At 42.2% G+C, this 26901-nt stretch overlaps 1 protein-coding gene across 1 annotated transcript in view; it reads right to left on the bottom strand.

Annotated features, from left to right (window-relative positions):
* LOC133140496 (NACHT, LRR and PYD domains-containing protein 3-like) overlaps positions 1 to 26901 on the bottom strand; it is a 64705-nt gene that overhangs the window by 24376 nt on the left and 13428 nt on the right. The window contains exons 6-9 of the mRNA XM_061260494.1: positions 18808 to 18981; positions 15628 to 15801; positions 8868 to 9041; positions 1945 to 2118 (exon numbers count right to left, since the gene is read on the bottom strand). Coding sequence (XP_061116478.1) covers positions 1945 to 2118; positions 8868 to 9041; positions 15628 to 15801; positions 18808 to 18981 — 696 coding nt within the window. The remainder of the gene's footprint in view (positions 1 to 1944; positions 2119 to 8867; positions 9042 to 15627; positions 15802 to 18807; positions 18982 to 26901) is intronic.

The raw sequence follows: 26901 nt of genomic DNA, 5'->3' as shown, positions 1-26901 counted from the left end.
AACGGTGGCAAAGTAACAAAGACATTTATGTGTGTATTATTTTAAATTAGCAATTTAACTGTTAGGGTGTGAATATGGAGTGGATGTGTTGCGTGTGTTTGCCCTGGGAAACGTGAGCTAGCAGCCGGGTGTGCACCCCCAAACTTAGTGCACACTATGGAAATAGTGATATGAAACTAAAAATGTGATATGAAAAGGAAAAACAAACACAAACACCGTATGATTATGGCAGTTTAGTGTAGGTAGTGTCCCGCTCACAGCCAGGGACACTAGACACTGTGCCTCTGGCACAAATGAGTAAAACCACACAACCAAAGCAGTCCAAGTACCGTCATAACAGTTTCATAAAATCCTGCGGGAAAAATGTAATCCCATTCACAAAAGCCAAGATAAAGGTCACTAAAAATCGTCTGGAAATTCAAACTCCCAGAGACATTCATGGCTACTGTTAACATCACATCAGTGATGTCACTGGCTTTTTAGAGTGGTGTGACATGATTCTGTAAATGTGGAAAGAGCACCACTGAAGGAAAAAGGTTAGGAAATGCTGGACTAAAGTCACGGAGCAGTCATATCAAAGATGTTGAAAATAACAGTAAACTGAAAGAGCCAGAAATCACAGAGTGTTTTTTAAGATTCATTTATTGAATAAACCAAAGACCTTAGGTGCAGTAGAGGGAAATGATTGAAATAATGCACTGTAGCAACTGTAGCAACAGTAACAAGCGCTTTAACTTAAAAAACTGCTCCAAGGATAAAAGTAAAATACACTGATAGGCTGATGTATTGATGCGATATACGGGTCGGAGTGTAGGTTTAAAAGCACACATTAATTAAACAATGAGCTATGCAGTTCAGAAGCGTGCTTACCTGTAGGTCTATATAAGGCAACTATAAGGTTGACAGTTGCCCTACAAAACCATAGAAGAATCACAGAAAGCATAAAAACAGGGAAACCAGAGATGCCAAAAACAGGGACCACCTCCGAACCAGTGCAAGTAGGCAAGAGCACCGATTGGGACACAGCCGAGGAATGTCCAAATGCCAGCCCGACTTGCTCATCCTGCCAGCTGAGTGAATGGCTCTCGCTTGTCCCGACTGCGGAGCTTCTCTACTCTAGCTCCCCAGTGGTGAAACAACTTCCCCATTGCTATAAGAACTGCTCACTCACTGCCCATTTTCTACCACATTCTGAAGACTCACCACTTCACACTGTACCTTGACTCCTCTGTGGGAGTCTGCTAATCTATTGTCACTTATCTTCACCAGTCTCATACTTTAGCCCCATATTATCTACTTCAATCTAGGACCTTCACAAGTGTATTTGTCTCAGTACTGTAGTTCCTGACCTTATTACTTACAGACCTGGCCTATCTACCTTGCGTACTACACTTATGTTCATTGCCTTATAACCGATCCTATGCAAATTGGACCTTATCGGACCTGTTCTGTTGTTTGTTCTATGACCTTGAAGTGTCTGCTGAATAAAATGTAATGTGATGTTTGCACAGCCATAATTATTAATATAGAATATCATTATTTTACTATATTATTTTATATTATAGCCTACTATATACTGTAAAATAGAATTACCTTTTTCTTCTTGTGTTTATAGTTGGAAAAGAAAATGGAAAGGAAGTCTGTGCACATCCCCATCATAGAACAAATGTGATCATTGCATTACCCATCTCAGAGGTACTATGGATCGCTTCTTCATCAAAAATTCTGTGAGACCTCCTCCCCTGCCTGTAGCTTTAACTTATATTGATGCCAATTGCACATGATAGTAGTTTGTCACTACAACTGTTTTTTTTTAAAAGCTGAAATGCTTCTATGTAAATTTCACACATTTATTTTGAAAACGCCCCTGCATTTTGCTTTTATTGCCCCTTTAAAAAATTGCACATTTCCAACCCCGATTGAAGGGTTTGTGTTTGTACTCACCCCAGTCTCTGCAGTTTACAGTGTGGGTCCTCCAGTCCAGCAGAGAGCACTCTCACTCCTGAATCCTGCAGCTCGTTGTCTCTCAGCTCCAGATCACTCAGCTCTGAGTGAGGAGAACGCAAGACTGAGGCCAGAACATCACAGCAGCCCTCTGTGAGATTACACCAACCCAGCCTGTGGACAAACCACATAAACATGGACACACACACAAACATTAAAATTCACTGGAGATTGTAATAATGTTCACCTTGCCAGTTCATACATATGTCATTTCCTATTTGCCTATGCATCCCTGAGTGGTACATACAAAAAAACAGGGAGAGGGTTGTGTAAATTATATTCATAAATGATTCTTAAATTATTTCATTAATTAATCCACCAATTAATCCAATTCTAAGGCAATTATTTAGCTTCATTAACCAAAAAAAGATAAAGGTTTGGAACCCACTGCAAGGATTTAATTCCCAAACATTTTCTCTATGATGATCACATATGAGACAGAATCTGATTTGGAAACATGAATTTTGCAAACACAAGAAAGTGTTCATATGATCACTGTGGGGATCCCCCGTGATATGTTCTTCGGTCAGAAAACATATATACATTTTTTAAAAGTTCAACATTCATCATTACACATAAATGGATAAAAAAATAACTGTTTCTCTGGTAACCATTTATATAAGGGATGGGTCTGGTCCATTTTCTCCATTGGTCAGTTTGCGTTTAAGCCCTGCCAATATCCACGATGTTCACAAATCTTTTAATTTTACTCTGCGTTTAGATCACCGTAATCTATTTTGTAACCTAAATTAACTTAATGTTATCATCACGCCGCTAGTAGCCTCCCAAAGTAAAACAAAATGAGTTATTTTGTCCTTTGACCATCTCAGCGATTGTCGGCAAGACCACCAAAGCCTGCTGAAGCAAATAACTCATGACGACGCTATGAATTATTTAAATAACTGCACGTTATCTGAATGTGTCCAGATAAACAAATGACTTGTGTCCGTGTCATCAGGTGTAACGTAAAGTCGCAAGCTGGCAAAAGTTAGTGCAGTGGGGATACATTATTGAAATAGCGTTAGCAATACCGTTGCTTATCAACCAATAAACTACTGTTCAGGAAGAATACATTCACCATAAAACAGTTCCATTAAAAATACGTTCATATAAAGTTTGACTTGTCTTTCTTTTGTGAACATTTTTAAAGATAAATGTAATAATTGTCGTATAAAAGTGTTATGGAACTCAAACCTGTGGTATATCGTGGATATTGACACAGCTAGGGGGTTTAAATGGCCTAATCAACTTACCAAGTAATTTAAATATGATGACTTCTTAGTATTCTGGCCATTAATTTCGAAATATTCACTTAGCTAAATGGAAAACCACATTTCATTCAAAATTACGTTCTTCACAGTTTATCTATGGCCTAAGTGTGACAGTAACCATGACGACATTGTTTAAAACGTGGCGGAAGAGTCGGTCGGTTACCGCGGCCATGATAGCTGGTTTACTGTAAGCTTTGTTAATTTCATAAAAATACAATTGTACACATTATAGCCATCACTCGTCAAAAAACGTTCGCCTCAAATTGTTCCCCTCCACTGTTGTTACTGTTGTTGGCTTTCACCCAATTGTGAAAACTAGCCAAACGAACATAGGTTAATGTTAAATTACCTCATGAAGTCTACCACTATCGCAGACAATTTATATATGCACCTATGCAAGTAATTATATTATTGCTCAACGTTCAATTTCATTTGCCAGGTTTCCAACCACTTCTGGATTCCGTTTAAATCATCGTGAATTATTTTGGAAGATTCCAAACTGTTCGCAAACCCTCCCAGTTTGGTATCATCTCCAAATTTAGATGGGGGCGACATGGCTCAGGCAGTAAGAGCAGGTTCGATCCCCGCCCGGGCTGTGTCGTAGTGTCCCTGAGCAAGACACCCAACCCCCAAATGCTCCTTACGAGCTGGTTGGCGCCTTGCATGGCAGCCAATCGCCGTTGGTGTGTTGGTGTGTGTGTGAGTGTGAGAGTGTGTGAGTGTGTGGGTGAGTGTGTATTAATGGGTGAATGACAAGCATCAGGGCTTTGGATAAAGGCGCTATATAAATTCCAACCATTTACCATATAGTGATAATAAAAGAAACAAAAAACTAAATGTTATCCGATATGACCTTTGTGCCTGAGTAAAATATATGAACACATTGGCTGAAAATGAAATTTTGGAAATGACTAAATATCATTCAAATGAAGGTAAAAATCAGCATTTTTTACCTACATATTTTATTCTAAACGGGAAGATTTATTTTGCCACTGGCCCATAATCCTTTTGAACCTTCCCCAATAATGCGGTAGTTTTATGACTTCAATAGCTCTTCAGAAAAACAGACAATAATGTTCAAAATAACCGTTTCGTAATCAAGTTAGGTCAGAGAACGCAGCACAACGCTTTGTTTGATTTTTCATCGCAATTTTAATAATAACTTTGATATTAGCCTACAATAATAACACATCGCAGGATACGGGTGTTATGACGAGGGAACTTCCAACATAAAGGCACAACATTTAATTCGTCCATGAAGCCCATTTATTTTTAAATAATATTTATATGTTCGCACGCATTCTTAATTTTTGTGGCTGTTCATATTTACGGACCGTCTTAACAGTTAAATGTTAATAGCTTTGTTTAGAGTTCAAATAATGTGTTGAGGACCTGGAGGACGTGAGCATACGATCAATTTTATCAACTGATAAAAAAAACTAAAAAAATAAAAAAAAACTTCCAAAGGCAATCAAACGCCTGGAATCAAAACTAGATCCTGAAAGCTCTCACATATGTAACCCTAATCTGCAATCTGGCCCTGGGTTTATTGAATGTGGTAGATGTTTAATTTAATGAGTTAACTACAGTTGATTTGACTAAGCAGGAGACGATCCTCAACTGGAGAAATGCTCAAGGCCCAGCGGCTGCGTGGATCTTATTGTGGCTACACCGGGGATCGAACCATCGACCAATTTCGAGTTTAGTTTTAAACAAAAAGAAAAATATTCTTGCATGTATGTCGTTGGCACGTTTGATCAGTTCTGGGAGCTAAAAAAAAATGTGTTGCTGAAATGTTTATGTCGTGCATGACTACAGGTTAAAAGGAGGGGGGAAATCTGTTGTAATTAATCCGTACATTACCACCATCTGTTGGAGCGGAAGCGATCTTCGTGCATTAAAAGTTCATGTGTGCGTCACTCGCAAATAAGCATTGTTATCTCCAAACAACTGCAGCCTTATTAACTTAGTAAACACCTAGCCACATGTCTTACAAACATGAGTTGCTGAATTTAGGGTTAAGAAATCGATTAGCTATTGAAAAGTTATCAGCTCTCTCCTAATTATGCCGGCTCCATTTCTCTCACTATTTTGTCTCCCCCAGAATTATGGGAATGGTAGTTTTGTTCGATGGTTCAACCAAATTAATAAGAACACAATTCATGATTAACACAGATCACTATTGTAGGCTGTGCTATAAGGAAGCATATGCGCTCCAAAATGAAAATGCAAATCGAGAATTACATCCCGTTTTGATTGTACTTTAACACCATATCATAATTTAAATGAAAACGCAAAAGCCATTTTCAGTTTCATTATGGCACGGATATACTTCCAAACAGCGAAACGTGTTCAGTGAGGAAGCACTGAACACACTAATCAGAAACACCTGTAAAGCCATTTGTTCCAAATGTTATGGTGCCCTGAAATCGGGGACTATGCATAAAAAGGGCTCTAATTCCTACACAGATATGGATGCAAGTACCCTCAGGTTAAAGACAACAGTCTGCACTTTAACGCCATCTTTCTTTACACATGCACTGGAGTGTACTTGTACTACTGTCCAAATAATAACGGCTTCACTGTATATAGGTCAGGGCGGGTCTATTCACCTGTGGTACCTTCTCTTAAGCACTGTACCACAGGCAAATAGGGAAAAAAATCTTTACCTTTTGTATCTTGACACTTTTTGAACATTTGCAAGTTCTCATGAAGAATGGAAAACGCACAAATTCACACTTATTTCTCTATGTGGATGAAGTCAATTCAGTGAAATTTTCGATTTCAATGTGATGAATGACTCAAAAGCTCAAGAACTAATTTTAGTTTTACTGAATATTTATTGAACAGAAAAAACCTGATGTATATGCTGGAAAATGCCCATTTCCCCCTGGTTCATGCCCACACCTTCTCATATCCTGGAGCTCCAACTGCATCTCACCGCCCCTCAAACTGCTCACTATACTTTCCCTCATTTTAACTTCTTACCTTTCCAGCTAGTTTTGACTGAACTAAAACCGGTTCAACCCATTTGAATTTATCTAATCAACTAAATTTCTGTCTTATCCATCCTACCTTTAGACCTTGCTGGCCAGCTGAGGATAGGCTCCCCCTCAAAAGCCAGGTTTCTCCTGAGCCTCTGTTAGAGGGTTTTAGACCCCAATGGGGAGTTTTTACCTCATGTGCTTGCTATTTGGCGTCTAGCCCAAGTTTTTGCCCTTTTGTTACTCTGTAAACTTCTTCTATAAAATGCGCTACACAAATTTAAAAAATTGAACCTTTGTGATTGCTTGTGTGTGCGCTGCTTGCTCGGCTCTGCTCACTCTGTGTGTGCGCGTGTGTGTGTGTGTGTGTGTGTGTGTGCTTGCTGTTCTGTGCTCTGCGGATGATCACTGCTTTTTCAGTATAAATTGGATTATATATTTGGTAATTGGACTGATAACTTGTTGGCCTGGGGACCCACAACAAACCCTGAAGGGCCCCTGTGCTGACTGATCTTAGCTCTGAGAGGAGCATTCTCCTTCACATACTGGACATTATTAGTTAAGGAAAATTACCCTCTTGTTATAAAAGTACACCCATATGTTTCAGTTTCTGAACTAACATCCATGGCTTCCCCTGGTTTAATTTTTAGTCCAAAATGCTTTTGGTAGACACAGCCACAGACCCACATCATGTTCAAATGGCCTCGAGCTGACTGGATGAAGGGCTTCTTCTGGTAGCCGAATGTCGTTCACATAGTCACCATGTCAGTCGGAGTCCATCTTACCAACAGTGTGTTGGTGTATGATAGTTCTGGAGGTTTGCTGGTGCCCCCTCCTGGTCTTATCCATGCTTGTATGGATGGCTGGGAGGGCTTCCAGAACAGAGACATACCGCCAAACATAACGGTATTGTGTCTAAGATTGATAATGAAGATTCTAACTTTGACAACAGTGGTCCTGACTGAACTAGTATTTTATCTACCTGGTTACTGTAATCACATGAAATGGATTGTTGTGGTGTAAGTGTTTTGTAATGTAGTGTAATGTTGTCCCTGTTCAGGGACAGCAGATGAAAATGAGCTACAGAGCAAACTCTGGCTTATCAGTTGTGATGGGCATGGTCCCTGTTAAATAAAATAAGAAAGTAAGTAAAGTAAGGTTGCGGACCGCTGTAGCCCTGTTCCTCCCCCGGTTCATGACCAAACCTCAACACATCCTGGAGCTCAAGTTGAATCACCCTGCCTCTCTAAACCAGCTCACTGCACTTTCCCTCATTTTACATTTTCTACTTCCAGCAAGTTTATTACCTCTACTGTGACCTGCTCAGCCCATTTGACTGGCTGTGATAGATTTCATATCACATTTCTGTGATATCCATTCTACCCTTACTTTACACCTTGCCAGCCTGCGGAGGATGGCTCCCCCTCTATAGCCAGGTTCCTCCCGAGATTTCCCATTGGGGAGTTTTTTCTCACCACTTTTTGACGGTGAAAAGCATCTTAGTGATCGTCTTCTATTAAAAGCGCTATACAAAAAAAATGAAAAATGTAACCTGTGTGATGGCTTGGCCATGGATGGACAACTGGCCTGTGCTCACCCACTGATGTAGGGTCAAACACCATCTCCTCTGTCTACTTCACATTTAATGCGTGGTTTGCGTCACACCATTGCACAAACCTGTCTATCGCAGAATGCTACAAGGCTACTGCCCCTGTGCATTAGGCACAGTTCCCAGGTTGGCTGCAGGTGCTCATCTGTATTTAGTCTGAATAAAACCGGGGAGTGAACACAACCCTGAGGGGCCCCTGTGCTGACTGATCTTGGCTCTGAGAGCAGCATTCTCCTTCACTACTGGACATTATTAGTCAGGTCACCATGCTGTTGTTACCTCCTCTGAACATGTCCTTAAAAGAGCCCTTGCAGTTATCTGGCCCGTTAGCTTTCTTATCAGGGTCAATCACCAACCACCAACTGCAGCACCTCTTTACAGTCCTGTTCTGTAGGTGGGAATGAGCTCTTTACAGTCAGCACAAAAGTCCTGTAGGTGGGAATGAGCTCTTTACAGTCAGCACAAAAGTCCTGTTCTGTAGATTGGAATGAGCTCTTTACAGTCAGCAGAACAGTCCTGTTCTGTAGGTGGGAATGAGGTGTACTGTATTGTGAGGAGTACAGCTCCCCTTCATCAGAGAGTGGGGTAAAATTAAGGATTTGATAACAGTTCATAGAAGGTAGTGAATAGTGGAGATGGATGAAGACTAATGTGTGACAGACCTGAAACATTTTACTATGCAAGTGGTCAGTCTTTTACCACATCAATCAGACATCCAGTCATCACCTGTGCCCTGATACTACAGACTCCACTGAAACCTTATATTATGGTCAAGAAACACAAACCTGGCAACCCTAAGGCTCATCATGTTTTATCCTGCTTTATTTTGCCGTGATAGAGGAGTAAGAAGAGAGGGATGAGACAAATGTGGACAAAGAAAGAATGCCAATGGACTGAGTAGTAAACTGAGAGAGAAAGAGCTTTTCATCATTTCACTGCATAGAGCCATAATCACTAATTCTATTTAGTTAAGGTCATACAGACCACCGCACTACTCACCCCAGTCTCTGTAGTTTACAGTTTGGACTCATCAGTCCAGCACAGAGCAGCTTCACTCCTGCATCTCCCAGCTTATTGCTGCTGAGGTCCAGATCTCTCAGGGGTGAGTTTGATGACTGGAGAGCTGAGGCCAATATTTCACAGGACTCCTCACTTAGGCCACAGCTGTTCAGTCTGTAAAGAAGAATGAATACATTATAGAATAAAAATGAACAAGACAAGGAGGAAATGCATATAAGGAGTGGGGTCTCACCTCTGCTTATTCACCCTGATGAAGGCTTGTGTGCCGCAACGCGTCGGTGCGTGTTTTTCATTTCTCGCCTATGCATTAGCTGTATAATAAAGGCTTTTTAACGCATCCATATCAAGAGTGCCTTGGTAGCCATCCTTTTCTCAACATTCTCATCACCCGTGTTCCAAACAGCACCTTGTTGGATTTTACTGTTTGCTACAGACGTGCTCCTCTCTCAGTTTTCTCCATTGTATTACTGTTGTTGTTTGCTCTAGACCCCCTTCTGCCACCAATAAGTCTATCCTCTGCACTATAGCGAAATTATTTTGGTTGGTGACCTGAAATGGGATTAGTTACGACCAGTGTCTGATGATTTTAAATCTTTGAGCTACTCTCATGGACTTAATACTGACGGATGTTCCTCACAAATCTTTAGCAAATGGTGTTTTCTGCAATGACCTAAGTGACCACGGTGCTGTTGCTGCTCTTAGAAATACTAAGATCCCAAAAACAAAATTTCTTTATTTTTAATTGGAGCAGGATAGAACTAATCCCTGACGTTGAAACAGCCTGGAAATTATTTTATGATGAGTTCATTACAATGATACATAGACACTCCCCTTCGTGCAGGTACAGAGTTCAGGGGCGGGATAACTCTTGGTTTTCACCAGAGCTCTCAAGTCTTATTCGTGAACTTTATTTAGCCTGGGCTAAAGCAAGGAAATCAAGGTCTGATATTGATTGGCTTCTTTTCAGACAATTATGAAACAAATTCACTTCTTATAATGGTCAAACCTTCAGCTTTACCCCCTTTTCAGTACAGGAAGTGCACAAAGCCCTTAAAGCCCTAGATCCAAGAAAATCTGCTGCTCCTGACCTTTTAGATGCTAACTGTTTGAAATTGGCAGCTGACATTATAGCTGAACCTTTAACATATAGTTTTAATCTTATTGTACTTGAAGCTCTTATTAGTGAACAACTTAACTTTTGGATATACAAACGCTATCGTACCAATCAGGTTAAGGAACAACACAGCACAATTACAGCAGCCCTGGAGGCTGTGAATGATATTACTGCTGCGCTTGACAATAAGCAGCAGTGTCTCACTTTTCATAGATCTCTCCAAAGCGTTTGACACAGTTGACCAAACCATTCTGAAGCAGAGATTGCTTCACACAGCTCTCTCAGAGCAAGCAGTTGCTTGGTTTGTTTACTATCTTTCTGACAGAGCTCAATGCACTCGATTTGATGGTCTCATTCAGATGTGCCATCTATCAGTAAGGCGCAGGGCTCAGTTCTGGTTCCCGTCTTATTTACCATTTATATCAATAGTTTGGGTCATAATGTGTCAAATGTTTGCTCTTAATTTCTATGCTGATGATACTGTTACTTATTGCTGTGCTGCAAATCTTGTCAAAGCCTTTCAGAACTCACAAAGTGCTTTTGATTTTGTACAAAATACGCTATGTCAATTGAAACGTGTTGTCAAAACAAAACTAATGGTGTTTACCAATTCAAGAAAAAACTGACTGAATCTACCATTTATTGTTTCTCTTCAGGGAAAAGAGATTGGGCTTGTTTCCTCATATAAGTACTTGTGTATCTTAATTGATGACTGCCTCTCCTTTAAACCATATATTCAGCACCTAGTTACGAAACTGAAATTGGGTTTTTTCTTCAGAAACAAGTCATGCTTTTCTTTTGAGGCTAAAAGGAGACTTTTCTGCCTGTGCTTGATTATGGTGAGGTTTTGTACATTACATCACATTAATGGCATTTGGCAGACGCTCTTATCCAGAGCGACGTACAACAAAGTGCATACCCATAACCAGGGATAAGTGTGCTGAAAGACCCTAGAGGGAAGTACAATTTCAACTGCTACCTGTACAACAAAGATAAGGACCAAACAAACAACAAAGCAAAAGTGACCAAACTTAACTATCCAAACACTGCTTACCTAGCCAACTAAAAATACCGATACACAAAGTAAATCCCAAAGACAACAATTAAGGTTCACAGGGAGGTAGGGAGGGACGGGGAGTGGTGCTGCTTGAAGAGGTGCGTCTTCAGTTTGCGCTTGAAGGTGGGGAGAGATTCAACAGTTCTGACCTCAACGGGGAGTTCGTTCCACCACCGTGGAGCCAGAACAGACCGTAGTCGTGAGCGTGAGGTGGAGGTTCGGAGACGGGGAGGTGCCAAGCGGCCTTTGGAGGCTGAACGAAGAGGTCTGGCAGGGGTGTAGGGTCTGATGAATTTTTGTACGTAAGGTGGGGAAGACCCCTTAACTGCTTGGAAGGCTAGCACCAATGTTTTGAATTTGATGCGAGCCATGACAGGCAGCCAGTGGAGGGAAGTAAGCAGGGGGGTGACGTGTGAGTATTTGGGAAGGTTGAAGATCAGACGAGCTGCTGCATTCTGGATAAGTTGGAGGGGTCTGATGGCGGACGCTGGGAGGCCAGCCAAGAGGGAATTGCAGTAGTCCAGGCGGGACAGAACCATCGCTTGGACCAGGAGCTGGGTCGAGTAGGGGGTGAGAAAGGGGCGGATTCTCCGTATATTGTATAGGAAGAACCTGCATGACCGGGTCACCACCGCAATGTTCTCAGAAAGGGACAGTCTGCTGTCCATCACCACGCCGAGGTTCCTTGCACTGGGTGATGGCGTGAGTGTGGTATCCCCTGGGGAAATGGAGAGATCCAGATGGGGAGAGGTATTAGCAGGGATGAATATCATTTCAGTCTTACCTGGGTTGAGCTTTAGATGGTGGTTGTCCATCCAGCTCTGGATGTCACTCAGGCAAGCAGAGATACGTGCAGAAACCTGTGTATCAGATGGTGGGAACGAGATGAAGAGTTGGGTATCGTCCGCATAGCAGTGGTAGGATAGCCCGTGTGCAGTGATCACAGGGCCAAGGGAACGAGTGTGAATTCCATTCTGTTGCAGTATCCTACCCTACTAACCTTTTCATTGCAGTTATCTACCGTCCTCCAGGGCCCCTGGGAACCTTCCTTGATGAGCTAGACACCCTTCTCAGCTCCTTCCCTGAGGATGGCACCCCACTGATTCTCCTTGGAGACTTCAACATCCACCTAGAAGCCTCCCAGTCTGCTGCCTTCCTACCGCTAATCCACTCCTTCGGCCTCTCCCTGCAACACTCTCCTCCGACCCACAAGGCGGGCAATGTCCTAGACCTTGTCTTTGTAAGGAACTGCTCATGCTCCGATTTCACGGTTACCCCTCTGCATACATCTGATCACCACTTCATCTCATTCTCCCTCCCTCTTCCTCCCCATCCTCCTCCCCCTCCTCCCACCCACACTTCCTCAGCCCGCCGTAACCTCCGCTCCCTCTCACCCTCTTCCTTTGCCAGCACCGTCACCGCCTCACTCCCCCCTCTCGAATCCTTCTCCAAACTCCCCGCTGACTCTGCATCTGCCACCCTCCTTTCATCTCTCTCCTCCGCCTTTGACTCTCTCTGTCCCCCTGTCTCAAAGCCACCTCGCACATCCCCTCCCAGTCCTTGGATATCTGACACCCTCCGTACCTCCAGGGCCAGCCTCCGCACAGCGGAGAGGAAGTGGGGGAAATCCAGAGACGCTTCCGACCTCATGACTTACCAGTCTCTCCTGGCGGAAATACAGTGAAATACAGACAATATGTTCTAATGACAATTTTACTCAAATATTTGGTCTCCATATAACATTCAATTAATTTTCATAATGGACTTGGGGCATCAGTTCATCCACAGTGATTGATTCAAAGTGTTAAGCAATTCCACTATTTGTGAACGGGTTATAAAAGGGCTGGGTGATGCCCGTGCGCAATGATGTGCAATGGCTGCTTTAGCACTGTTGGAGGGCTTTGCCAATGGCTGGCTTCGGATGGAGAGGGCGTTCAGGGACCCAAGATGGTGACTGGCTTAGGAGCCGATTATGTTGATTTTGATATCATTGAGCCTCGTCATGCCATCTGTGTGGGATGGCATAATTGGAATGACCCAACGATACATACGGTTTCCCTACACTGCAGGTGAACAAGCCAATGCCAAAGCACAATTTACAGCACGTTCCAAAATGTAATCAGTGCGATCGACTGCACTCATATCACTGTAAAAACACTACACGAGGTAGGGATGTGACAAATAATCAGTTTTTGTAAATTGATACCATCCCACTTTCTAAAAGGTTATCTGTGTAACCGACACTGTTACTGTACTGAAAAATGTAATTGCATTTTCAACTTTATTTTGGCCCATCTTAGTAGTTAGATGTCAACATTGTAAGTTAGATGATTGCCAAATTAAAGGTTTACATGTACATTGACATGGTGCAGTGTAACCTCACAGTTACAGCAGTCTAGGCTAGTTCAATCCATTTTTTTTTATCCCTCTTCCCTATGGCTTCTGTAAGACAGACTTGATTGACGTTAAATCTGTAAATATGCTGCTGTTAAGAACTTACAGACAGGGTTGTGAACTCCATTGGGAATGCAATATTTGCCTGATATAATATCACACTATAACATATAACACTGAGTCTTTTTACCATAGGCAACTGGTAGAGAATATGAGGAATTAAAGCCAAGTCAGGAGGAACTTATGGCTAGCCAGAATAAACCACAAAGATTTCCTGCCTTCACAAGGCAGCAGAGTGTGTTCTGATCATTTCATTTGTAGGGTCCTTCGCACATGGCACCAAATTAAGTAGGGTCCTCGCACGGGCCGCCAAATAACGTTATGTAGCAGTATAACTGCAAAAAGTAATCAGTCTCATAAAATTACTGTTATCAGTAATATCTAACCACAAATTAGGTATTTTAATTATTAATTAAAACAACTCATATTAATGATTAAACATACCGATAACCTGAAGGTTGGAAGTTCTTCGAAAGACTGCTTTAACTCGGCTCTCATGTCTATGTGACGCCAAAACAGACACCGGGTTTAATAAAATATATGTATTAAACAAACGTACAAACACAGAACAGAAACTAATGGGAAGTTAGTAGTGTGTGTGTGTGCGTGCGTGCGTGCGTGCGTGCGTGCGTGCGTGCGTGCGTGTGTGTGTGCGTGCGTGCGTGTCCCTTGAACAAAGGAAAGGTAAATTGGGCGTGTCAGTGATAGAGTTAGCTGTGAGAAGAGACTACTTTCGTAGTTTTACTCTAATTACATACGCGAAAGACAGCAAATCAATTCAGGTATATATATGGCTAACAAAAATACATTCAAACGGTAAGACGGTAAATATAGAACACAGATTCACAATATCAGTCAAGACTAAACTAAACACTGGCTATGTCTGAATGTTTGTTCTCTTACTGAGCCCATACGCATTGGATCCAAAAGACGTGCTGTCCTTATAGGAGCCGCGATGGTGCTGTGAATGTGTGTCCTGGAGAGGTGCGCAAAGCTGGGGTGTTCCCGTCTTAGCCGCGCGTTGCTGTCTGGTCCGCTCGGTTGCTGGAAGGATTTTCGTTGGTCCCTTTTCCGGGTGGAAAAGTTTGTTGATGTTGTTCCTTGGTGAGCTTTGCAGGGGTAAACTGATGTAGCGTTCCACGTACACCAGTTTCCACTCGCTATTGGCCACGAAGTTACCACGAGGTAACTAGGTGTGTCCGTAGGCCTGGTAGTGCGCTGTGCAGCATTCAGTCTCGGAGCAGATGAGCTGAAGCGAATGGCCAAAAAAGGTGCGTCGAGGAAGGGTGGAAGAAGAGAAAGAAGAAAAGGGATCCCGAGAACGTGTCTTGCTCTTATAGGGAAAGTTTATTGCTCCCGCCATTACGGGATGGCTGAACCAAGCTAGACGTCATGCGGGGTGGACGTCGCGGAATTGTCCTGTGGGAGTGTGGGAGTTGTAGTTCCTACACATTCAAGGAAGAATATAGCCACAGTCAGCAGAAAAGTTCTGTAGGTGGGAATGAGCTCTTTACAGTCAGCACAAAAGTCCTGTTCTGTAGGTGGGAATGAGCTCTTTACAGTCAGCAGAAATGTCCTGTTCTGTAGATGGGAATGAGCTCTTTACAGTCAGCACAAAAGTCCTGTTCTGTCGGTGGGAATGAGGTGTACTGTATTGTGAGGAGTACAGCTCCCCTTCATCAGAGAGTGGGGTAAAATTAAGGATTTGATAACAGTTCATAGAAGGTAGTGAATAGTGGAGATGGATGAAGACTGTAATTTGCGACAGACCTGAAACATTTTACTATGCAGGTGGTCAGTCTATTACCACATCAATCAGACATCCAGCATCCAGTCATCACCTGTGCTCTGATACTACAGACTCCACTGAAACCTTACATTCTGGTCAGGAAACACAAACCTGGCAACCCTAAGGCTCATCAGGTTTTATCCTGCTTTTCTTTGCTGTGATAGAGGAGTAAGAAGAGAGGGATGAGACAAATGTGGACAAAGAAAGAATGACGATGGACAGAGTAGTAAACTGAGAGAGAAAGAGCTTTTCATCATTTCACTGCATAGAGCCATAATAACTAATTCTATTTAGTTAAGGTCACACAGACCACCGCACTACTCACCCCAGTCTCTGTAGTTTACAGTTTGGACTCATCAGTCCAGCACAGAGCAGCTTCACTCCTACATCTCCCAGGTTATTGTAGCTGAGGTCCAGATCTCTCAGGGGTGAGTTTGTTAACTGGAGAGCTGAGGCCAATATTTCACATGACTTCTCACTTAGGCCACAGCTGTTCAGTCTGTAAAGAAGAATAAATACATTATAGAATAAAAAGGTTAGGTACGATGTAAAAGATAACATCTTTCAGAGTGGACAGTGAGTTAGTTTGCAATGCTGTGGGACATTTGGCACAGTTAATGGTAAGATGTAAAATATAACAAACATCTGTCACAGTGGCCAGAGAGTTCGCTTTTTTCCTTTTGGTTTTCTGTGACAAACGTCCCACAGCATTGCAATACTGTAGAAAATAAAAATGAAGAATAATTTTTTTTTTTTTAAAGAAAAATCCCCCAAAAACTGGTTTCACAATTCTTGGCACCCCTGGTTTAATTTTGTGCTGTAGCTGTACCCAAGTACAAGTGATTCCTTTTGTGTACGTGTCTTTGCGTGTCTTTAGTTGTGAGGCGTGGCAGAACTTTCAGACGTTTACCCAGACACCTGGCAAACTGAGAATCAACCCAACAAATCTTGCATTGAAAATCAAAATGAGTAAAAAAATGTCTTGAGAGAAATGAATCTGAATATAACGGAGTAAAAGTAAAGAAATGTCCTTCACAAATATACTCAAGTAAGAGTAAAAAGTATCCTCCTTAAAATGACTCTACAGGTTCAATTTATTTACAGTGCATCCGGAAAGTATTCACAGTGCTTCACTTTTCCCACATTTTGTTATGTTACAGCCTTTTTCCAAAATGGAATAGATTCATTTTTTCCCTCAAAATTTGACACACAACACCCCATAATGACAACATGAAAGAAGTTTTTTTTTTTTTTTTTTGCAAATTTATTCAAAATAAAAAAACTAATAAATCACAGGAACATAAGTATTCACAGCCTTTGCTCAATACTTTGTTGATGCACCTTTGGCAGCAATTACAGCCTCAAGTCTTTTTGAATATGATGCCACAAGTTTGGCACACCTATCTTTGGGCAGTTTCGCCCATTCCTCTTTGCAGCACCTCTCAAGCTCCATCAGGTTGGATGGGGAGCGTCGGTGCACAGCCATTTTCAGATCTCTCCAGAGATGTTCAATCGGATTCAAGTCTGGGCTCTGGCTGGGCCACTCAAGGACATTCACAGAGTTGTCCTGAAGCCACTCCTTTGATATCTTGGTTGTGTGCTTAGGGTCGTTGTCCTGCTGAAAGATGAACCGTCGCCCCAGTCTGAGGTCAAGAGCGCTCTGGAGCAGGTTTTCATCCAGGATGTCTCTGTACATTGCTGCATTCATCTTTCCCTCAATCCTGACTAGTCTCCCAGTTCCTGCCGCTGAAAAACATCCCCACAGCATGATGCTGCCACCACCATTCTTCACTGTAGGGATGGTATTGACCAGGTGATGAGCGGTGCCTGGTTTCCTCCAAACATGACGCCTGGCATTCATGCCAAAGAGTTCAATCTTTGTGTCATCAGAGCAGAGAATTTTGTTTCTCATGGTCTGAGAGTCCTTCAGGTGCCTTTTGGCAAACTCCAGGCAGGCTGCCATGTGCCTTTTACTAAGGAGTGGCTTCCGTCTGGCCACTCTACCATACAGGCCTGATTGGTGGATTGCTGCAGAGATGGTTGTCCTTCTGGAAGGTTCTCCTCTCTCCACAGAGGAACGCTGGAGCTCTGACAGAGTGACCATCGGGTTCTTGGTCACCTCCCTGACTAAGGCCCTTCTCCACCGATTGCTCCGTTTAGACAGGCGGCCAGCTCTAGGAAGAGTCCTGGTGGTTCAGAACTTCTTCCATTCACGGATGATGGAGGCCACTGTGCTCATTGGGACCTTCAAAGCAGCAGAAATGTTTCTGTACCCTTCCCCAGATGTAATCAGTGTGATCGACTGCACTCATATCACTGTAAAAACACTACACGAGGTAGGGAAGTGACAAATAATCAGTTTTTGTAAACTGATACCATCCCACTTTCTAAAAGGTTAACTGTGTAACCAACATTGTTCCTATCTTTTTCTTTTTATAAAAACTGTACAGAAAAATGTAATTGCATTTTCAACTTTATTTTGGGCCATCTCAGTAGTTAGATGTCAACATTCTAAGTTAGATGATTGCCAAATTAAAGGTTTACATGTACATTGACATGGTGCAGTGTAACCTCACAGTTACAGCAGTCTAGGCAAGTTCAATCCATGTAGTTTATGTCCAGGCATGCTGGTCGATCGCGTGTCATTTTTAAAAAATGCATCGGTTAAAATAAGAATTCTTCATGTTTTTATCCCTCTTCCCTTTGGCTTCTGTAAGACAGACTTGATTGACGTTAAATCTGTAAATATGCTGCTGTTCAGAACTTACAGACAGGGTTGTGAACTCCGTTGGGAGTGCAATATTTGCCTGATATAATATCACACTATAACATATAACACTGAGTCTTTTTACCATTGGCAACTGGTAGAGAATATGAGGAATTAAAGCCAAGTCAGGAGGAACTTATGGCTAGCCAGAATAAACCACAAAGATTTCCTGCCTTCACAAAGCAGCGGAGTGTGTTCTGATCATTTCATTCAAGGAAGAATATAGCCACAGTCAGCAGAACAGTCCTGTTCTGTAGGTGGGAATGAGGTGTACTGTATTGTGAGGAGTACAGCTCCCCTTCATCAGAGAGTGGGGTAAAATTAAGGATTTGATAACAGTTCATAGCAGGTAGTGAATAGTGGAGATGGATGAAGACTGTAATGTGTGACAGACCTGAAACATTTTACTATGCAGGTGGTCAGTCTTTTACCACATCAATCAGACATCCAGCATCCAGTCATCACCTGTGCCCTAATACTACAGACTCCACTGAAACCTTACATTCTGGTCAGGAAACACACACCTGCCAACCCTAAGACTCATCAGGTTTTATCCTGCTTTTCTTTGCTGTGATAGAGGAGTAAGAAGAGAGGGATGAGACAAATGTGGACAAAGAAAGAATGATGATGGACAGAGTAGTAAACTGAGAGAGAAAGAGCTTTTCATCATTTCACTGCATAGAGCCATAATAACTAATTCTATTTAGTTAAGGTCACACAGACCACCGCACTACTCACCCCAGTCTCTGTAGTTTACAGTTTGGACTCATCAGTCCAGCACAGAGCAGCTTCACTCCTGCGTCTCCCAGGTTATTGTAGCTGAGGTCCAGATCTCTCAGGGGTGACTTTGATAACTGGAGAGCTGAGGCCAATATTTCACATGACTTCTCACTTAGGCCACAGCTGTTCAGTCTGTAAAGAAGAATAAATACATTATAGAATAAAAAGGTTAAGTACGATGTAAAAGATAACATCTTTCAGAGTGGACAGTGAGTTAGTTTGCAATGCTGTGGGACATTTGGCACAGTTAATAGTAAGATGTAAAATATAACACACATCTGTCACAGTGGCCAGAGAGCTTGCTTTTTTCCTTTTGGTTTTCTGTGACAAATGTCCCACAGCATTGCAAGCTAACACAGCTAAAGGCAGACTGACATACACACGACATGCTCATATCCTGTGGGCTCCCTACATAAACATGCACAATATAATACTGTAGAAAATAAAAATGAAGAATACATTTTTTTTTTTAAAGAAAAATCCCCCAAAAACTGGTTTCACAATTCTTGGCACCCCTGTTTTAATTTTGTGCTGTAGCTGTACCCAAGTACAAGTGATTCCTTTTGTGTACGTGTCTTTGCATGTCTTTAGTTGTGAGGCGTGGCAGAACTTTCAGACTTTTACCCAGACACCTGGCAAACTCTGAGAATCAACCCAACAAAACTTGCATTGAAAATCAAAATGAGTAAAAAAATGTCTTGAGAGAAATGAATCTGAATATAACGGAGTAAAAGTAAAGAAATGTCCTTCACAAATATACTCAAGTAAGAGTAAAAAGTATCCTCATTTAAAACAACTCTACAGGTTCAATTTATTTACAGTGCAGCCGGAAAGTATTCACAACGCTTCACTTTTCCTACATTTTGTTATGTTACAGCCTTTTTCCAAAATGGAATAAATTCATTTTTTTCCTCAAAATTCTACACACAACACCCCATAATGACAACATGAAAGAAGTTTTTTTTTTTTTTTTTTTGCAAATTTATCCACAGAAGAATGCTGGAGCTCTGACAGAGTGACCATTGGGTTCTTGGTCACCACCCTGACTAAGGCCCTTCTCCCCCGATTGCTCCGTTTAGACGGGCGGCCAGCTATAGGAAGAGTCCTGGTGGTTCCGAACTTCTTCCATTTACAGATGATGGAGGCCACTGTGCTCTTTGGGACCTTCAAAGCAGCAGAAATGTTTCTGTACCCTTCCCCAGATTTGTGCCTCGAGACAATCCTGTCTCGGCGGTCTACAGACAATTCCTTTGACTTCATGCTTGGTTTGTGCCATGACATGCACTGTCAACTGTGGGACCTTTTATAGACAGGTGTGTGCCTTTCCAAATCATGTCCAATCAACTGAATTTACCACAGGTGGACATCTGAAGGTTGATCAGTGGAGACAGGATGCACCTGAGCTCAATTTTGAGCTTCATGGCAAAGGCTGTGAATACTTATGTACATGTGATTTCTTAGTTTTTTATTTTTAATAAATTTGCAAAAATTAAAAAAAGAACTTCTTTCATGAGAGATCTGAAAATGGCTGTGCACCGACGCTCCCCATCCAAGCTGATGGAGCTTGAGTGGTGTTGCAAAGAGGAATGGGCGAAACTGCGCAAAGATAGGTGTGCCAAGCTTGTGGCATCATATTCAAAAAGACTTGAGGCTGTAATTGCTGCCAAAAGTGCATCAACAAAGTATTGAGCAAAGGCTGTGAATACTTATGTTCCTGTGATTTATTATTTTTTTATTTTTAACAAATTTGCAAAAATTTTAAAAAAACTTCTTTCATGTTTTCATTATGGGGTGTTGTTTGTAGAATTTTGAGGGAAAAAAACGGAATTCATTCCATTTTGGAATAAGGCTGTAATATAACAAAATGTGGGAAAAGTGAAGCGCTGTGAATACTTTCTGGCTGCACTGTAAGAACGTACTTTACTAAATGTAACGGAGAAAATGTTGCATGTTACTACCCACCTCTGCTAACAGGTGACTGCTCTGTCTCATAATGATAAAATATATCAGATACATCCAGCTACCTGCTGATACTGTAACTGTTTGATGTTCCAAACTGGTTTTTTTCGGTAGGCCTATTGCATCACCGATGTCTTTGACTGTTTTTTGTTTTTTTCTCTGACCTTAACAATGTTTTTAATGGCTTTCTTCACTTCAATTGGCACAATTCTGGTCCTAACAGAAAAAAAGCCAATAACAGAATCCATGGCACTCAAAAGGCAAGAATCAAGACTAGATACTGAAAGCTCTCACCCCTTCAGTTTTTATAGATTTGTTTTTCAACACTCAACATGCCATAATGACAAAGTGAAAACACGTTTAATAATCTTCATGATTTAGGGGCCGTGGTGGCGCCACGTGTGGTTGCAGTTCGCTGCAGTTGCACACCGGGGACCGGGGTTTGATTCTCGGTTTGGACGGCTCATGTGGAGCTGCATAATTGGCTCGCTGCTCCAGAGGGAGGGATTTGGCAGGGTCAGCAGATCGCCGCATACAACAGCACCCCGGGCGCCTCGGAATCACGGTCACAAGCATGAGATGAGATGGCTTGAAGAGCCAACAGCACTTGCATTGAAAATCAAAATGAATAAAACATGATCAGCAAACCTAAATTAAATTGGCTAGCAAGCGCTCAACTTAACTTTATAATTTCACTGAAATTACCACAAACAGCCGTCTCAGTCCTACACATAGGTATGCTGTGTCTGAAATATAGTGATATATATCCATCCATTATCTTAACCTGCTCATCCTGAACAGGGTCACTGGGGGGCTGGAGCCTATCCCAGCATACATTGGGCGAAAGGCAGGAATACACCCTGGACAGGTCGCCAGTCCATCGCAGGGCACACACACCGTTCACTCACACACTCATACCTACGGGCAATTTAGACTCTCCAATCAGCCTAACCTGCATGTCTTTGGACTGTGGGAGGAAACCGGAGTACCCAGAGGAAACCCAGGTTCACACAGGGAGAACATGAAACTCCACACAGAGAGGCCCTGGCCCACCAGGATTCAAACCCAGGACCTCCTTGCTGTGAGGCAGCAGTGCTACCCACTGCACCATCCATCCATCCATCCATTATCTGAACCCGCTTATCCTGATCAGGGTCGCAGGGGGGCTGGAGCCTATCCCAGCATACATTGGGCGAAAGGCAGGAATACACCCTGGACAGGTCGCCAGTCCATCGCAGGGCACACACACCATTCACTCACACACTCATACCTACGGGCAATTTAGACTCTCCAATCAGCCTAACGTGCATGTCTTTGGACTGTGGGAGGAAACCGGAGTACCCGGAGGAAACCCACGCAGACACGGGGAGAACATGCAAACTCCGCACAGAGAGGCCCCGGCCGACGGGGATTCGAACCCAGGACCTCCTTGCTGTGAGGCGGCAGTGCTACCCACTGCACCATCCGTGCCGCCTCCACTGCACCATCCGTTGACTAAATAAACAGCGAAGGCATTTCCCTCACATCTCCAAATCTCTCCATAAAACCTTTGCTCTGTCTTACTATCTTCAAAAGGAGTCGATAGATCTACACACAGCTCTTGAACTTGTAGACAACTGTGAAAAATCGCTTTAAAATAATACTGAGACGGGTGCGTGGGGGTTGGACCCAAAATGCACGACTCAGAAACAGTAGTAATATGAAGTCCCGTCAGGGCTTTATTCGGGACGAATCTCAGGAGCGTAGTCAAAACAAGCAAAGTCCATACACGTAGATCCAGCCAATAAAACAATAAATAATCCGAAGACACGGTGCCGAGGGAAGAGGCAAACTCGTAGTCGGTAGACGTGCAGGGAGGTCCGGTAGCAGGAGAGCTGTCAGCGGGGCAGAAGTACAGGCGGGCAGCAGGCAGGGTCGTAGTCGAGGGCGATGCGGAAGTCGAAACCATAAACAAAGCAGCGAGGCAAAGGTACAATAGCAGTAGGCGGGGGCGTAGTCAAAAACAAGCAATGGTCAACGAAACAGAAATCAATAAACGGTGGTCGAAAAACAGGCTTGGATCTTAACGTGAAATCAATGGTAGTTAATGCTCAAGAGTTGCTTTGACGGACAAGAGACAGACAATTTCGCAACAGAAGTGCGACTGGGCGATAAATGCGGGTGTAGACAATTAGTTAGAGAGCAGCAAGGGAATGGACAACAGGTGCGATGGATGACAAGTTTAACAAGGTAATTAGTAATCGTTAGTAATAAATCTATCCTGCCCTAGCATTAGTAAATTAGTAAATGACATGCACGAGAAACGTAAGGTAACATGAACACATGATTAGTATGTTAGTATTACCCAATCCTGATCTAGCGTTAGTAGATTTTAGTAAATAGACAATCGAAACAATTAGGGTGTGAGTGACAGAAAGGGAGAGAGAGAAAGCCGGAATGCAAGGTTTTGCGGAAAGAGATGTAAAAGTGTATGTTTAAACAACGACCAGTTTGCGTAACAATATACATAAATCAAAACATAACACTAAACGAACTAAGACGATAACCACTAAACATAACAAGGTAAAATAATCGTAATGAAAACATAACTAGACATGACAAGACAATTAATCGTAACAAGAAATAAACTAAACAACATGACGAACCTAGACTAACATAATACATGATAAGACAATACGTGACTGAGACAAAATGATTAAACATAAAACAAGGCAAGACAGACCTGAAACGTGACAAATATGGTCAGATGAGGAGTTCCTTAACATGGATAAATTAGCAACAGACCTGTCAAAGATGGCAGCACGAAATACATGTAACAGGTGAAATGGGGTAAGCGGTTTGTTCCGTCCCATTCTAGGTGAACATAAGCTTGCCATGTGGTTTTGGTTTGTGTGTCAAAAATGAGGTTCTGATCTCTTGTTTATTTTCTCTTAAAATGAGTATGTTTACGTTTTTGATGCAGGTTGCGTTTGGTATTCTATTCTTTCGGTGTGTTGTGTGTTCTCCTCCTCCTGACTATGTAAGAGGTGGCGCGCCTTCAGTCACCGTTTTCCCCCGATTTATAATTTGAGTATTTTATTATCCTCTGGTTTAGTAACGTGCCTTATCACCGCTTAACATGTCTATTCAGGAGCGTGTAATAGCTGCGGGTCCACCAGGGTGTAGGTTCCGAAGGGTAATATCGTATTTTAAATCAGTCTCATTTAATTATTTCAATTCAGCTACGTTATTAATAACGGACTCAATAGTAATTATTGAATAAATCATTCAACAGTCATGCAGTTGAATTAATACTATGAATTCAACAACAACTTATATGAGTTCGATATTTATAAGTAGCCTAAAATATCGTTCTTAAATAGCTAGTTGGCTTGATTCAAAAACATTGAGACGGACAACCGGTTACAATAAAGAGTATTTATTGAACACGAATTCTAATCACAAACACAGCTAAATAAAAAGGGCGTGACGGAAAAGTAACGTATTGAAGTGGGAAGAAAGATGGAGGACAAAGGAATGTGCGTACACGTATGCCCGCGTCGAGAAAGCGAGGGAAGGAGACAAAGGAAGAGAGAAGGAGCACGTGCAAGTGAGTACACGTAGCGGGCGAAGAGGATGGGGGAAAGAATTGGTGGAGAATATAGCTTGGGCCTTATAATGGTGGACTATGGTTATAGCGCGTAATGGCGCGTACACCTAGTTGAAATTTGGGTGGGCAAGAGACAAATTAATGAAATCACCGCAACAAGAGTACTTACGCTTTGGGAAGCGTTTCTGCGAGTTTGCGGTGCTTGATTAAATTAATTTAGAAACTTAGTTCACCTAATTTAACAGTCCACTGACTATAAGCCCGGAGGGTTATTTGTACGGAAGAGAGAGAGAGAGTACAATGTAATGGATGATAATGTGTCAGTTGTAAACAAGAAAAACAATTTAAACAAAGTTACACAAACAATTAATCTAAAGATACAACGTATTATAACATGAACAAGACTAATGCCCAGATGCGCAGCCTTACTTGGTGGCGAATATCCGATGATATTCGACCAGTCTCAAATAGCTGACCGTCGTCAGCAAGCAAAGTTTCTTGCTTGGAGAATCTGTGATGCTCCAGGGAATGAACGCTGCCCAGGTACCGTTGTCCCGGGGGAAGGGCGTCTCTGGCGGGACCAGGGAAATCCGTCTCTGGCCTGACCAGGGGAAGGCGTCGTCGACTCACGCGTGGGTGGAGTTGGAAGAGAGGCCGGTCGGTCGTCTTCTGGCTCCAAAGTTGATTAAAACCGCACAATGTATGTGCGATCTCCGATAAAATATCGGGTCCTTGCAAGTATTCGGATGTGTATAATTTCAGAACTAGCAGGCCCAATGAATAGAACCGTGATCAAGGGTTCAGACACAAAGGGAGTGTTCTTAAAATTAATTAGGTGGGAGTCTCTTTTGGAACGAACAGCATGGGATAGCCGTAGGTTAGAAAGAGGCTGTTAAATTCGCGCCTGAGGCTTTTGTGAGGTCCAGCAGTTGCGTATTTCCGGCTGTTACTGTATTGGCTAAATTTCCATTAAAATTACAGTAAGAGTAAGAGTTGATTGCGTCATCAATGGCATAGACAAAGGCGTTTCCCTGTTTCAAAAAGTTCTTACGTTGGCCCCAACAAGGGGTTGGCGCATTATGAAAGAGGGGAGCAGGTAATCTGAATCGTGGGCCTCCTGAATGGTTTATAAACTCTGATTTGTCGCTGTGTTTTTATTGTAAGTGTCTTTTCAATTCATACAAACATACTTTGGGCTGGTCCCTTGGGCAGAGTGCAATAGCTGATTTTGGCAGACTATCTACCTGTGTGATATCACTACAATTTGCAGTGTAACACTGATTTAATTGGTTGATGGTGTATTTTGTTTGTTTGCCTATTTATTGTTACTTTACTATTCATTCACTACCTCTCCCTGAAATTTACACAGTGTGATCTTTGAGAGTGCAGACTGCTCTGCATAGTGTTTCTGCTTTGTCATTCGTAACTGTGCTGACCCAATTCTGTATTCATTGTAACAAGTGTCCACCTCTCAGCTCCTATGAGCCATTGCCCAGTCCAACCAATGTGTTTTTATTATTATTCATGAATTGTATAAATAAACAGAGATTTGTAATTTTCAAAGAATATCAGCGTCCATCTGATTAATCTGATTCATTTGATTGAATAGCACTTGTGCGGGGCTCATCGATGATTGTTTTAGTCGGGTTCTCTCACCCCTTATTGTGAGAGTGGCGTAAAAAACCTCAATTACTTTAACTGTAGCTGGCGCTCGAGCTACTGCAGGCCAAATACAGAATATGCCAATGTTCGAGTAAGGAAAAAAGGAGAGGGTTTGATGAGTCAACTGATGAGCCAAGCTTAAATCCTCAGGCCCGTTTCAAAGTACAGACATACTTCCAGATTCTTGACGCATTTATAACACAGACGAAGATGAGATTTGCTGATGTGAGGGAAATGGCATCAAAATATCAAGCCCTTAACCCCAAGTATTTCTTCGCCTGAGATTCAATACAATATATAAACGAGCTAGCAGCTTATTCTGGTGATGATGTCTGTGCGTCACATGTGCATGACGAATACTGTTCCTTTCGGGACATATACCAAATGCCAATAATGTGATGTAATGTAATTTACGAATTTCAGCACACCTCGCACCCTCCGGTCAAGCAGTGGGTATAGCTAGCGGGTGACCTCTGCTGGTCACTCGAGGTAGCCGGACCGAGTTTTTGGCTGAGCTTCTTCACCGCCAAGTGTTTATATTGTAAGAATTATAAGAAACTAAAACATATCTTAAAGAATAATGGTTAAAATATATCACTTCTACCATAGGCTACATATCACACCAACTACTTCATGTTATCTTAAACTGAAGTTACAGCTCACCAATAGCCAATGTGTTTACGTTTACGTTCAAATTCATCAGTTCCCTGCTTCCGAGAGGAGCTTAGCAGAGTCTCTTCACACGGACTGGGAAGAATCAGAGTCTGACAGGGATGACTAACTATAAAAAAATAATAGTTTAATTTGTACATAGTCATATTAGAGTTATTGTTCAATATCAT

Source organism: Conger conger, chromosome 11 (assembly GCF_963514075.1).
Source record: "Conger conger chromosome 11, fConCon1.1, whole genome shotgun sequence".
Taxonomy (NCBI): Eukaryota; Metazoa; Chordata; class Actinopteri; order Anguilliformes; family Congridae; genus Conger; species Conger conger.
The sequence above is the reverse complement of the archived record's forward strand: the minus strand, read 5'-3'. Positions and strand labels throughout refer to the sequence as shown.